This window comes from Lytechinus pictus, chromosome 7 (genome assembly GCF_037042905.1).
Source record: "Lytechinus pictus isolate F3 Inbred chromosome 7, Lp3.0, whole genome shotgun sequence".
Taxonomy (NCBI): domain Eukaryota; kingdom Metazoa; phylum Echinodermata; class Echinoidea; order Temnopleuroida; family Toxopneustidae; genus Lytechinus; species Lytechinus pictus.
The window spans coordinates 25,554,690-25,569,046 of NC_087251.1; the positions used below are offsets into that span (position 1 = coordinate 25,554,690).

Consider the following 14,357-nt stretch of genomic DNA (forward strand, 5'->3'; position numbering starts at 1 on the left):
ATATATATTTTTTTGTATTCGACGGTTTAAATGAAAAAAGTATGAAAGACAATTGTGAATACAAAAATGAATTTTGTAATTCGTAATAACAATTGTCATCCTTAACTTGAAATTTGTCTCATAGCGTGTGTGTCATTCTTTATTTCTTATAGAAAATTGAGAATAACACAATGAGTATTGATTCCAATCATTGTCCTCTGAAACCATGAACCACATGCCAGAATTAAAAGGCGTGATATTCTTTGTCAAGCACTGCAGGCATAACAACAGATGTCAAGACAGAATAACGAGGTGGTGGTAGAGCAAAGTTCAGCCCAAGAATCAATTACGAAGATGACGACAGTACATGTATAATATACAGGAGGATGGTGAATATAGTACAGGTTAGAAGAGGCATAACCTTGCTTTTCATTTTATAATGGTTTCTTGTCAATTCGAGGGTGGTGATTCCGAATCTGAACTTTGAGCATTTTCCGCAAATCGGCAAAATTCAATATGGTCGCCAAAATATGCAAATTATTGACCCATAAAAATCATAAAATTGCCCCCTACATTGGCTATAAAATGCATGTAATTATGTTGCAGGAGTGACACACTCTCTGAAAAAAAAAAAGATTTATAACAAAATATCTATTTTCTTGATATTCAAAATGGCCGCCCTAGACCCCTGTATACCCTATTAAATATGAATGGGAATTTTTTTTATACAAAAGTGAGCACTAAAATGCAAGTAATATTGTGATCTATGCGTGAAGTAATGTCTGAGAACATGATTGCTCTAATAAAATATATAATTTGTGTTCTCATGTATGTGATAAAATTTAATGATGTATTTTGATATTCAAAATGGCCTCCAAACGCACTAATGCTATTATGTACAATGTGAATGGGGACCAAAAAAATCACAAGAGTGAGCACTAAAATGCATGTTATTAAGATAAAGAAGTTGAATACTGGCTAAAAAATATTATAGTTAACGAAATTTATTATCTAAATAATATGCAATGTATGTGATAAATCATTTCAACAGAAGTTGGCTTAGCTTGACTAAAAAATAGTGTTGTATGAGTGAAATATTGTCTGAAAATATGATTTCTAACGAAATATAATTTCTTGTGTTATTTAGATGATAAATGCTATATTCTAAAATTCAAAATGACTGCAATTAAGCCGAATACCACCCGAATAGTGGCCAGAATCGGGCCGAATGTTGCCTGATTGCTCCGATTATACAGCCGAATGACGACCCGACTGTAGACCGGAATCGGAACGAATATTTGATTTGATTTGATTTATTGTTTTTTTCTGCATTCGTATACTTTTCATTTCGTAACAAACATAATATATCGGAAATTGATTTTGGTATGAATCATAAAGAAATAATACTAAATAAAAAAGTCATTCTAAACAAATATTATGATCTACTACCAACAATAAAAAATTAACATTTACAGTTTGCAGGAAAAGGATTGTCATTATAAGCAGATTGCTTGAAAAATGACAACCCCGAACATGACAATGTATCCGAATGCGCAAATAAAAGCTCGGACCGTTTCTCCCCGAAAGATTCGAATAGGTCCGAATCTGCCCAGAATACTCCAAAAGCCTCCCTTAATCCAACCGAATGTCATCTGAATACATCCCTAACATACGGAAGCTTAAACGTGCCCCCAGAAGACGAAATGAGAAGACAAGTAAAAGAGTCAAGATGACAATTAAGAAGACGAGGAAAGAAGACAAGAAGACGAGATCCTCAATCTTGTCAAGTCAATTTATTTAGGATGAGATGATAAGAAGACAATATCCCCAACCTCGTCAAGTCGACTAAACTATGACGAGAAGATAAGAAGACAAGATACAGAATCTTGTCAAGTCAACTTCGTCAGGACGAGAAGAGAAGAAGACGGGATCCATGATCTCGTTAAGTCGGCTTATTTAGGACGAGAAGAGAAGAAGACTTATCCTCAATCTCGTCAAGTCGACTTTGTCAGGACGAGAAGACACGATGACGAGTTGTTGAAACTCGGCAAGTCACCTTGTTGATGCCAAGAATACAAGATGGCTGTTCGCGATAGACCATAATTCTGAAATTTCATGATTACTAAGAGTGATTGCCTCCTTTTAAGATCTGAAACATTTCCGGCCCGCGCTTAAGTTCGTATAAGTGGATTGATGAGATAATTATGACTATTCTTCATGAATTCCTTAAAACAGTCCTTAAATTGTTTCTTTTTCTGGTCTGAATATCAAAATAGATTATGCTCGCATCATTTAGTTAGTGAAACACGTATGGTCTTAGTGAATTCCTGGTAACAAAATCCTTAGAATGCCTCTCTCCAGGTCTGAATTAAAAAAAAATAGCGAAATACGTTGTTCATGTTCGTGATTACAATGACTACAAAAAGTGCTTCATGTATTAAGGTGTAATTCTAACAAAATCAGCAAGCGCTTGGCGCTCGCGTTAGATGATGGTTAGATACATATGCTCTTCATGAATTTGTGAAAATAGTCCTTAAAATGTCCCTGTTTGCAGTCACTTGATATTTACAAAATTTCAGCTTTTTTTCAGATTTTTACTCGCTCGCTTGCTACTTCTTATAAAGTTTATGTGATACGCCATATCTATCCCCGTCATTTGATTTAAGATAATAAGGTGAAGTCGTGAAGACATAACTTGCACTCGTCCTGCAAACATGTCAAACAAGTTCTCCCGTATTAAATCGTGGTAAAATTTACATGCTAAGAAAAGGGAAACCTTAATTCAGAAATTGAGATGAAGAGGGCATGCAAAAATGTTACGTTACAAAGCTTAGGTAGACATATATAATTTATATATTACTAAGCATGTGAAACGTAATTGTAGTTCGGCATGCATGCAAGAGAGTTCAAATATGAAAAAAGAGGGCATACAACAATTGTAACACACAGAAGCTTGAGTGGACAAACATTAAAAAAAATATTCAGTCGGCATTCAAAACAGTTCATGCATGCGTGAAGGGCAACTCGTAGCCAACTACCTTCCCCAGCTATAATAGTTTCGCGGCATGTAGTGAGCTCATAATTTACAGCTGGAGTGCAAAAAAAAGTTCATTAGTTGGTATATATACATGTTCATATTCATGAGGTTGGAAAATGACAATATGTGAACATACGCATTCAGGAGACAAATAAAATGTAGGATATTGTACATGTTGTAGGGCATCGATTCCTCTGTCAGAGTCGCTCCGCTCCTTCGATTCTACTGCTTTTTTTTCATTCATCAATGTTGGCAAGTATATGGATAGTATTCACTGCAGTACATAACATTATTTAAACTCCTTTGTTATTCCGTGCTGTGTTTGTTTATTATTATTGTTAAATAATCTCTACATGTTTTTTCGTTTTGCAATTTAAAGCCTCTACCTACCAAACACATCATTGTTACATGATACAATGTGTGATCATAATTAGTCTATAGCCTCAGTGAAACATTTTTTTTCTTACGCATCTCGATAGGACAATCCGAAGCATACAAAAATATATCATGGGACTACATTTATATATGTATTTTACTAAAAAACATAATAAACTAAAAATGCTACACTAAAATTACAATTCCTATTTACTCATGCATTACATTTCAAATTAGTAACTCATGAAATTTGCTTAAGAAACCAAAACTGATCTCAATTCATCAGTAATTTAGCATAACACCCTTAACTTTGCAAGTTCCAAAGGACTCACCTCTAAAAAAAACTGGAAGGCTATAATTCTTGCTCACCCTAGCAAAGGCTAGTCTCTCAGGAGGGGTGAAAGGGGTAGAGAGAGAGAGAAAGAGAGGGGGTAAGTGTTATGTTGACCCATATCCCGTCAACCTACTTCCCCCACCTAAGTCATATCCCTATTCTGACTTCCATGTATTTCATGTTCACTCATGCATTAAATTTCAATTTAATGATTCTTGAAATTTGCTCTAAAAACCTAAATTGATAATGCTTGATCATTGATTTATCGAAACACCCTCAACTTTGCAAGTTCCAAGGGACTAGCATCTCAAAAACTGAAAGAAATTGGAAGGCTAATTCCTGCCCACCATAATTTTCATACCCTTTGTTTCAGTGGAAAGTGCTCGCTCAAGCATGAATAGTTTTCCAACTTTTTGGTGTCATTTGAAAGTTGACTTTATTGGCTTCCATAATATGTAAGTGTTTTTCCCAAAAATGATATATTTTTCATTTGGCAGCCAAATAAAAAGTGTATAGTTTTTTTGGGGACGCACTGTATAATTATGACAGTGAGATATGTGAGATTCGTTTCATTACAATTCAGCATGATAGGTAGAAACTGGCACATGTCGTATGTATTTAAACTATCTAAATGCTAAAAATGAAGGAAGATGTATTTTTTAAAAAAGAAATCATGTAATCAAAGCAGAAAAGTAGCTTTCTTGAGTTTCGTTTAGCTAGGGTATTATTTCAGTCATCATGGGGCTTATTACCGCACATTAAACTTTTGGTAAATGCATACCAGATTACCAAAAGGTGCCTTTATTCATATTTTACAGCTAATTTGGGGGCAACTGTACATTTTTGATAGATTTACAAAAATTTCATAAATGTGCAGGGCATTGACGACGCATAACTTTTAAGGATCATAATTCTCCATGCTCTTTACTCATCCATTGTACTCAATACCATGAATACAGTGTAATAGTCCAGGATATAAGAGGCATAACCTTGTTTTTTCATATATACAATATTTTTTGTATGGTTTCTTGTCAATTTGAGGGTGTTGATTACGGATCTGGATGATGCCACCCGAGTAACCTTAGGCACTTTCTGCAAATTGACAAAATCCAATATGGCCGCCAAAATATGCAAATTACCCATGAAAATCATAAAAGTGCCCGCACATTGGCTATAAAGTGCATGCAATTTGTGTGGCAGGAGTGAAATATTCTCTGAAAAAAAAAGATTTTTGACAAAAAAATATATTTTCTTGATATTCAAAATGGCCGCCATAGGCCCCTGTATACTCTATTATGTACAATATCAATAGGGAAAACTAATTTTCACAAAAATGAGCACTAAACTGCAAGTAATTGTGATCGATGAACGAAGCAATGTATGAAAATCATAATTACTAACGAAATATATAATTTATTATGTCATGTATAGGAAAATTGCAGCAGCTGTATTTTGATATTCAAAATATTCGCCACTGGCCCAAACAGTATTATGTACAATGACAATGGGGGCCAAAAAATTAACAAAAGTGGGCACTAAAATGCATATTATTAAAATAAACGAGTTGAACACTGACTAAAACAATTGTTAACGAAAAATATGATTTAATATGCCATGTATGTGTTAAATGTTTTTTGTATATTGTATTTTGTATATTTAAAACGGCCGCCAAAGACCCTAACAGTATTATGTAATGAGAAATCGGACCAAAGAAATCCCAAGTGTGAGCACTAAAATGCGTGTATTTGTGATAAATTAATGGGATACTGTCTAAGAAACATAATTTTCAACGAAATACATCATTCAGGTTTCACGTTTGTGTTAAATACTGTATGTTGACTTACATGCATTTTATGGTTCCCACTCTTGTGAAATTTCTCAATTCGCATTGTACATATAATAAATAAAGGGCATTATGGAAACCGATAGGATTATCTTAGTATCCTGAATTATTTGTCTAATGCCTCAGCCTCAAAATATTATTAAGTAACTCTTGATTTTATTCTCTTGGCATTTCTGAAGTCAAACGTGAAAGAATACCAGTTGCAGTAAGAAGTATTGGGAGGTGTGGACCATGCGGATGTCATATAAATTTGGGCTGATCATGGGGTTAACCTGGTTAGGTGGTCTGATCTATCTCAAGTCTGTAGGAAAGCAGCAGGATCTTGCCAAAGAGTTAATCATCGTCAGGCAAAAGTATGAAGATCAGAAGATACGTATTCAACAATTAGAGTAAGATATCTTTTCATTGCATTATTCCAACCAATGAGTAAAAATCATATAACAAATAAATGAATAAATAAATTAATTAATTAATAAAAAATGAATAATTAAATAAATAAATGAATAAGTGAATGAAAAAGTAATTTAATAATAATAATTGAGAATGGCGCGGGGGCATCTCGTATTGTCAAAATTTTGGCAATTTTTTGTACTGAAAATTTTATTTTTTGATAAATTTTGAGGTGGTATTCAGGAAATTATATATTGGACCCTTTTTAATTTTCTTTCCTTTTTCTTTTTATTTTTGTCCTTGTCCTAATTTGTATAAACCTGTATTTTTTATGATTGATTGAAATGTCCAAAAGTTTGAGTTCGCAATTCGCGATCGCAATATCTCGCAAGGATGGCCTCTTAACAGTAATTAGCGCCATAATTTACCAAAAAGCGAGTTTTAAAACTTCAGATTTGAATTTTTTTCCAAGCCGGAAAGATAAAGCCTAAATATATATTTTATCAATCAGAATCACTTAAAAATGTATTTGCTCAAATTAATTACTACAATTAACACTCAACTACTTCACGCAGATGATAATCTCATATGGTGAAAATATCCGTTTGCACCAAAATGCCAATTTTGACATAAAAGTGCCTTTTTTGGCTTTGCCTCCCCCAAACGAAAATACGTCCCATTGCCCCTGCTGCATTTAATAGCCATACTTGAATTTATATTACCCCCCTTCCTGCCTTTCTCTTAATTTCTCTTATCTTTGCTTGTTGATTTTTATAATGTTTACTATATGTATCGTGTAATCTTTGTGTGTATCATGTGATAATCTAAATTATTTTGTGCGAACAAATTGAATTTCTATTTGTACCCGATTGCAATTGGACAATAAAAATATCTGAATCTGAATCTGAGAAGCAAAGAGGTCAGAGATCACCACATTTTGCGTTGGCGATTCATTTGTTTATTTATTGTTTGTTTGACTAGAAAACAAAATGTTTTCACTCTAATCACTGCTCCCCCACATTCCCGTCCATTTAAAGCCAGGGGCCTCCACTTTTGTATACATTTTCATATTGTGCCCCCCCCCCCAAAAAAAAAAAAAATAGATAAAATAAAAATAAAAATAAATAAATAAAATAAGATAAAAATCCTCGGGGGGTGTCCTTTTCCCCCCCATCATTAGTTGTGGAACAAACACAAGAGGGCGAGTTATCAGCAACGGTTATTATAGTCTGATAGTGTTGTTTACCACTGGTGTCGATCCGTGACGTCATACTATTCAAGGGGGATGGAACAATAAATCACCCCCCCCCCTTGAACGATAGATTCACAACACGATTCGACACCCATGTTGTTTACTAAATACACGCTATCTATACCAGAGATAGCATTTTCTTTTACGGAATAAACAAGTATGTCACCAACTATTATGACAAAAAGATTGAAATGTAGAGGGTGGGTTTCAAACCTAGGTCATTATACGATAACCAGTTGGTTTTCAACATTAGTAACTGATCATCAGACAGTGGAGCCAGGCTCACTCCCAAGTCGTTCCCATAAAGATTTTCTCACAGTTTATTGCGACCTCTTGCTTTTGTTGCACAATCACTGATTAAGAAATTTTATCATTGTTTAAAATCTTAATTTGGAACGGAAGTCAGATGCCGACACTACCCGATAATAATGTCCTATAGTTTCTCCCAAGCACCATTTTAATCGTTTATGATGGTTGAATACTTTTTCATTAAATGATGTTTATTTCTGTCGATATATTGAACGCATGGACAGTTGAAACTATTTTATTTTTCGGAGAAAATACTACTTTATAAGGAATTTATATTTGGACACATTACGGTGAAGCTACTCGAATGCGACGTCACAAAATTAAAACTTTGATTATTCCATTCTCTTTTCATTCACCAGTACATATTGTCATGCATTTTCGCCTAACGTCATTAATGATATGTCCTTGTCGTTTTCCCGCCTTTTTCACACACCCCCAAAAAACAATTAAAACCCACTTAACTTCAGGGCGGACTTCCCCTTTGATATTAAACGTAAATGAAATCTGTCTGTTGACTAACAGTTACTGTAGCGCATTCAGGGGTGAATTTCATTTGTCATCTTTAAACATTAATTTCAGAGGCTTGGTAGCTAGGTCGTCTTATAACGGTGGCAAGGAAGGAGTAAATGTTATTTCAAGAATGGAAAGAGAAAATAAAGGAAATGTTCAGGATACGAGGCAACAGGAGCAGGCATCAGGTTAGTATTACTGGCCAGTGATATTATATAAAATATATTTGCTTAATTTATACAATATTTGCCACCCTTTTCTAATTCAAAATGATTATTTTTACGATTATCATTATTGTTATACTTTATAATTATAAACAAGTGGAGCGCCTCTAGCAGTCTCGCCTGTATTACGCGATTCAATATAGCAGCAGTGCTGACTTTGAGAACAACTATCAATTAGTCACAAACAGCACAATTCATATACGTTCATTGACCCTGAATGACATTTGACCTTGAGTTTAGTTGTTAATACAGATCAGGGGCCGCAGAAGCGGGGGGGGGGGGGGCTGAAGCCCCCCCCCCCCCACTTTTTTCCAAAACCGTGTACAAAAAAAGTGAAAATGACCATAAATTATGATTGTGATTTTTTGCATGGTCAGCCCCCCCCCCCACTTTGACTCAGCCCTCCCTCCCCACATTGAAAACCGTTCCGCGGCAGATAAAACGAAAGTTATGTTATTTTCAAGTCAGAGGAAGGTACACCCAGTCAAGTTAGAGATATACATGGATCCGGAGAAAATGTAACTAAATTTAAATATCTGGGTGTCACCTTCAGACATAATTATTCTGGACTGGTCTTTTCACGTCAAATTCATTATTAAAAAGATCATGACTTGTATGAATTCTATAATATGCATGCGGAGAATCAGGCACTGTCTTACAAAAGACGTACTCGCCCATTTGTATTTTTCTTTAATCCTTCCTCATATCGACTACTGTTCAACTGTTTGGGGATCATTAAAAGTGAAAGTTTTGCAGCGACTACAGAAGTGTCAAAACAAAAATTGTCATTTGGTATTAGATGCAGAGTATGTTGCACTCTCTGAAATTGCAATCTGTTAAAAATAGAGTGCATTATGATTACCGAGTACTTATGTTTAAATCTTGCTCCTGGTTATTTATTGCAAACTATGCCTCTGAGATCTAATCACTATCCTACTAGATCAATCTCATCATAACAATTGTATCTCGCAAAACCAAGAACCGAGAATAAAAACAGTCGTTCTCCTACATCGTATATAGCAGTAAAACTATTTAACTTGTTACCAGTACCCATTAAGTGCTGTGCTTCACTTCCTACCTTTAAACGAAACGTCCGCAAATTCCAAGCAAGCTAATTAATTTCTTTACTGTTTTTTGTCATAGTATGTATAGGCATTATCCCCCTTTGTTATTTGTTTATTATGTATATATATTATTTTGTATTGTGCATTTTAATTAAATATGTTATAATTGTGAATGATATAGCAGGGCTCCCTGTAAAGCAGGCCTCTGGCTTGAATGGGGCTACCCTGCTTTTTATGAAGAAAGTACGAATAAATAAATAAATAGATAGATAAATAAATAAATATTTGTGTTCAGCACCCTCAAAATAGGGGGAATGGAACAAGAAAAGAATATATTCTAAAGAATTTTTAAAGAATATTTGAAAAACGACTATAGGAGCATACGATGACGGGGCAGGTACAGTTGCCCGGTTTGGTAATGGCGTGTTGCACCACAAACTGTCACCCTAGCACAAATTGTCATCCCGCGACAATTTTTGTGCAAAAACTGACACCACTTATAATCACCCCTGCACAAATTATCGCCTCGCGGCGATTTGTGCTGCACGTGCCGGTCTCAATTTTTTAAGCAATAATATTGTGCCAATTTGTGTCGGCAAAAAGAAACCTAGAACCACAAATTGTCACCCATTATACACAAATTGTCTTCAACCACCAGTCTGGTGTGTAGTGTGTGTGCGTCAGGGTGTGTGTCGTTGTTTTTGGTAAGATTGTGTGTGTTGTGCTAGATGTGAGTGTTGTGTTGGTATGTGTGAGGGTGGGTGTGCGTCATAGTGTGTGTGTGTATTATTATTATTTATTTATTTTTATTTTATTTTATTTTATTTTATTTTATTTTATTTTATTTTATTTTATTTTATTTTATTTTATTTTATTTTATTTTATTTTATTTTATTTTATTTTATTTTATTTTATTTTATTTTATTTTATTATTATTATTATTATTATTATTTTTTTTTTTTTGGGGGGGGGTTATATCCACTTGGTCTAACAACAGTTCGACTAATAACACATGGGCATAACCCATTTGGTCTACTAATAATTTGGTCTAATTTGCAATATGTCTATTATATACTTGGTCTTGTCATATTGTCGAATGACAAATTCGTCTAATAGCTAAATGGTCTAATTGTATTTTCGTGTAATGCCCAAATGAATAATAAGTCTATTGCCTGTTTGTTGCTGAGAGCGACCAAGTGGTGATAGATCAAATGGACGGTAAACGAAATGGGCATTAGACGAAATGTGAGTTGGCGAAGTGCTACATAAAAAGTATCGTGTTCCCGATGAAAAAAAAAAGCATTGGAGACGTCTCTTAGACGGATTTGGGATTTTTTAAGACGGTTTTTGTGATTTTTGAGACTCATGAAACGTCGCGGGGATTCAGGAGACGTCTCCTCGATAAGTTTCAAAATCGTCTCAAAACCGTCTCAAAGAAGTTCCAAATCCGTCTCAAAGACGTCATCGCGACGGAAAAATATTAGAAACGTCTCTGCGACGGAAACGAAAAAGTATCGTATTCGTGAAGTATTGGAGACGTTTGTGAGACATATTTGGGACTATTTTTTAGACGGTTTTGAGATTCCCGAGACTAATGAAACGTCGGCGGACATTAGAACACATCTCTGCGACAAGTTTCAAAATCGTCTCAAAACCGTCTCAAAGTTGACCCATATCCGTCTTAAAGACGTCTGCGGCGACGGAAAAAATAATGGAAACATCTCTACGAAAAGTATCGCATTCGTGACGGGAAAAAGTATTGGAGACGTCTCTGAGACGGACGTTTTGGGACTATTTTGAGACGGTTTTGAGATTCCCGAGACTAATGAAACGTCGTGTGGCCTCAGAAGACGTCTCAGCGACAAGTTTCAAAATCGTCTCAAAACCGTTACAAAGTAGTCCAAAATCCGTCTCAAAAATGAGATACCACCATCAGTTTCACCTATAGTTTTGTTAATTAACACACATACATACACCTCAGACCCAGAGAAACATACACATTTTCCTACGAACTCTACATGACCTTTTTTGTGTATGTGTGTGTGTTCATGGAGACAAGAGTAAGTTAAGTGTTAAGTGAAATAGGGCGACAATTTTGTGGTGTCCCCTCCTCCATTAAAAATTACTGTCGCCTAAATTAGGCGACAATTTGTGGTGCAACATGGCGGACGATCTCCATGGTCGGCACGCGATTTGCCCGGAGTCAGCGCTCTGGCTTTACTTTAATCCACCTCTATGGACAGAATCACTGGTGGTATAGAGGTCAGTGGGCAGAAGCCATTTCGTACTCGCATCTACCGTAGATTTCGTTAAGCAAATCCGAAGGGAAAGGGGGCATAGATCCAGGGCCTAATGAAAATATGAAATAACCCTTTGAGTGGGATAACTTTAGTTCAGCTGGCAAATTTTGGAAGGTTTTTTAATTTCAACAAATAGAGAAAGAGAGATAGAAAGAAAGAAAGAAAGAAAGAAAGAAAGAAAGAAAGAAAGAAAGAAAGAAAGAAAGAAAGAAAGAAAGAAAGAAAGAAAGAAAGAAAGAAAGAAAGAAAGAAAGAAAGAAAGAAAGAAAGAAAGAAAGAAAGAAAAATTTAACTCAAAATTATAGTGGGGGACATTACCACTTCTAGAAAATTCGTACCCCCCCCTCCGGATTGACGCCCATGGTCGTGGGTTAGAATCACAGCAATGACATTAATTTCATTCAGCAAGGAATGTATCCACACTGTGGTAGACGCAAAGAAGTAAATGGATACCTGGCGTAAAAGATAAATCAATCCTTGAAATACTTATGTGCTGTAAAGTCTGCATGTGGGGGTGCAAATGCTCTCAGGAAGTACATGATATCATAAAGTGATATGCGCTATACAAGAACTGTGTATTATTAGTCCTATTATTCAAAATCGTATTTGGATTTACAATATATAGCTGGCCTATACAGTGACAAGTATTACCAAAAATAGTGCCAGTATATTATTTTTTTCCTTCAAATTTATCTCTTCTCCCTTCCAGATTCAAATTCCAATTCACAGTACTGTGGATCTGAGCCTTCCCTTGCCTATGAAAAGATACGAAGGAAAATTGATAACGGGGTAACAGAGATCTGGTACTATATAAGGTCACAACTCACTCAACTCAAGAAGTCCAGTGAAGATCAGAAAACACAAGTAAAAATTGACCAGATTTTAGAAGATGGTGGAGAACAGCAAAGGTAAGATGGATTAAAATGATTCATAATTCTCTATGATTAATTGCTTAGATGATTTTCTTAGAGTAACGATGTCACAGCTATCTTGAACTTTGCATATCAAAACGTATAGGTAAAATGTTAGAGGTCTAAATTTTACACGAGTAAATATCAGAGTAAAATCTATAGGAATTAAGTTAAGTTTTGACAGATAAAGTTTCACATGTGAAAATAGTCCCGGATGCAAATGTCGGGGATAAAACTGTTACTGGTGAAAATAAGAGAGAAATATCTTTCAGGTATAATCCTTTTAGAGATGAAAACGTGACAGTGATAACAATTTCACGGTCATGATGTGCAAATAAAAAACAAAAGAGAGATTTGCTAACACTGTCAAAAACATCAAATATATTTTATGATCTCTAATTTTGATGTAGCGAAAACATTGGCCTCAGGTTTGACAAGTGTGAAAGTATCACATTGCATTTTTTAATTACATTTCTATAAAAAAATCTCTATACTTAAATTGTAATATTTTCTACAGGTCTATCATGACAGATATCTACAACTTAAGCAGGGTGGATGGGTACTCATCATGGAGACAAAAGGAGGCAAAGGAGCTGACAAAACTTGTTCAACAGAGATTACGTTATGTACAGGTTTGTGCATTAAAAATAAAAATTCTCTATGAAAGAAAAATGAAACATTTGAAAACAAGTTAGCTTGTGTGAAAACAGAAAAATACAGAAACATGAATGTAATTTCTAGAAAATTTTGAACAAATAATAAGAAAGTTAGTAGTATTTGAATATTGATATCACTATATGTGTGGACATCCTCCGATTGGCCATGCGTCCTAAATGTGCGAACTCCCCAATTACTTTTCTTTATATTTTGATTAAATTGTCACTTTTGTCAAGTCTATCCATAGAAAAAGTATTTTCCTCTCTTGTTCATGGACCATGTAATAGATGTTTGATAACATATAGAATGGTTAAAGACCTTGTACTATCATTTAAATGAGCAAAAATATTGGTTTGGTGTTATTTTAGGCAGAGAGTCGTACTTATATCACAATACAAATCTTGATCGCATTGCATTAGTGATTTCGAAATTCTAACGAATACATTTCTGAAAATCCACCAGTATTTTATTTCCACCCCGTTATTTCAATTTCAATTTCCCAGTCGGCTCATCTTCATCGCTTTGTGTCTTGACTAATCTCCCTCTCATCGTCATCACCATACCGCTTCCCGTTCGCTAAAGATGTCCACCATTATTGTTGTACTCCAAGCTTCTTTCTCCTTTTTCCCTCTGTTCACCCTTTCTTTACTTTTCATTTCATCCCTTCCCTTTTGATAGTCCCCTATTTCAAGAGATACTTTTTTTGCATGTAAGTCTACCGTGAACTGAGCGATGATTTAAATTTCGATCGTAGCGTTCCTACGATGTAGTGTTCCTAGTACGAAACCAGAGTTCGCAGACCGTTCGTAACTTCGCAGCTTCGTCGATTTTCTTGCCCAATATTTTTTAACGTCGCACAAAACACTATCTTCGTAAGGCGGCCCTACGAACGTCATAAGAACATCGTAAAACCACCCAAGATGTTGTATAGGGTCGAGATTAGAGACAATTTTAGAAGTTTCAAATTCTTAGGTTGATCGTAGGAACGACTTAAGTTGTTCATCAAGGGGTCTAAGACCATAAGACTCTATGCCCCATCTACGAATCCCTTGGTACTTTCGTATGAACCTATGCGACCGCAGCTGTATAACATAGAGAGTCCTGCAAGGAGTCTTTCATACGAACGCTGTGCGAATCCCCGATAAGCCCCTTTCACAATTGACGTACGACCA

At 35.2% G+C, this 14,357-nt stretch overlaps 1 protein-coding gene across 3 annotated transcripts in view; it reads left to right on the forward strand.

Annotated features, from left to right (window-relative positions):
* Nucleotides 1–247: 247 nt before the first annotated feature.
* Nucleotides 248–14,357, forward strand: part of LOC129267589 (alpha-(1,6)-fucosyltransferase-like) — a 42,793-nt gene continuing 28,683 nt past the window's right edge. Inside the window, exons 1-5 of one of the 3 annotated variants that reach the window (XM_064102339.1) lie at nt 248–383; nt 5,748–5,957; nt 8,099–8,217; nt 12,327–12,525; nt 13,046–13,160. In XM_064102339.1, coding sequence (XP_063958409.1) covers nt 5,800–5,957; nt 8,099–8,217; nt 12,327–12,525; nt 13,046–13,160 — 591 coding nt within the window. In that variant the 5' untranslated portion in view covers nt 248–383; nt 5,748–5,799. Of the gene's footprint in view, nt 384–3,024; nt 3,269–5,747; nt 5,958–8,098; nt 8,218–12,326; nt 12,526–13,045; nt 13,161–14,357 lie in introns of those variants that run through there. The other 2 variants (XM_064102338.1, XM_064102340.1) reach the window with 2 other exon arrangements.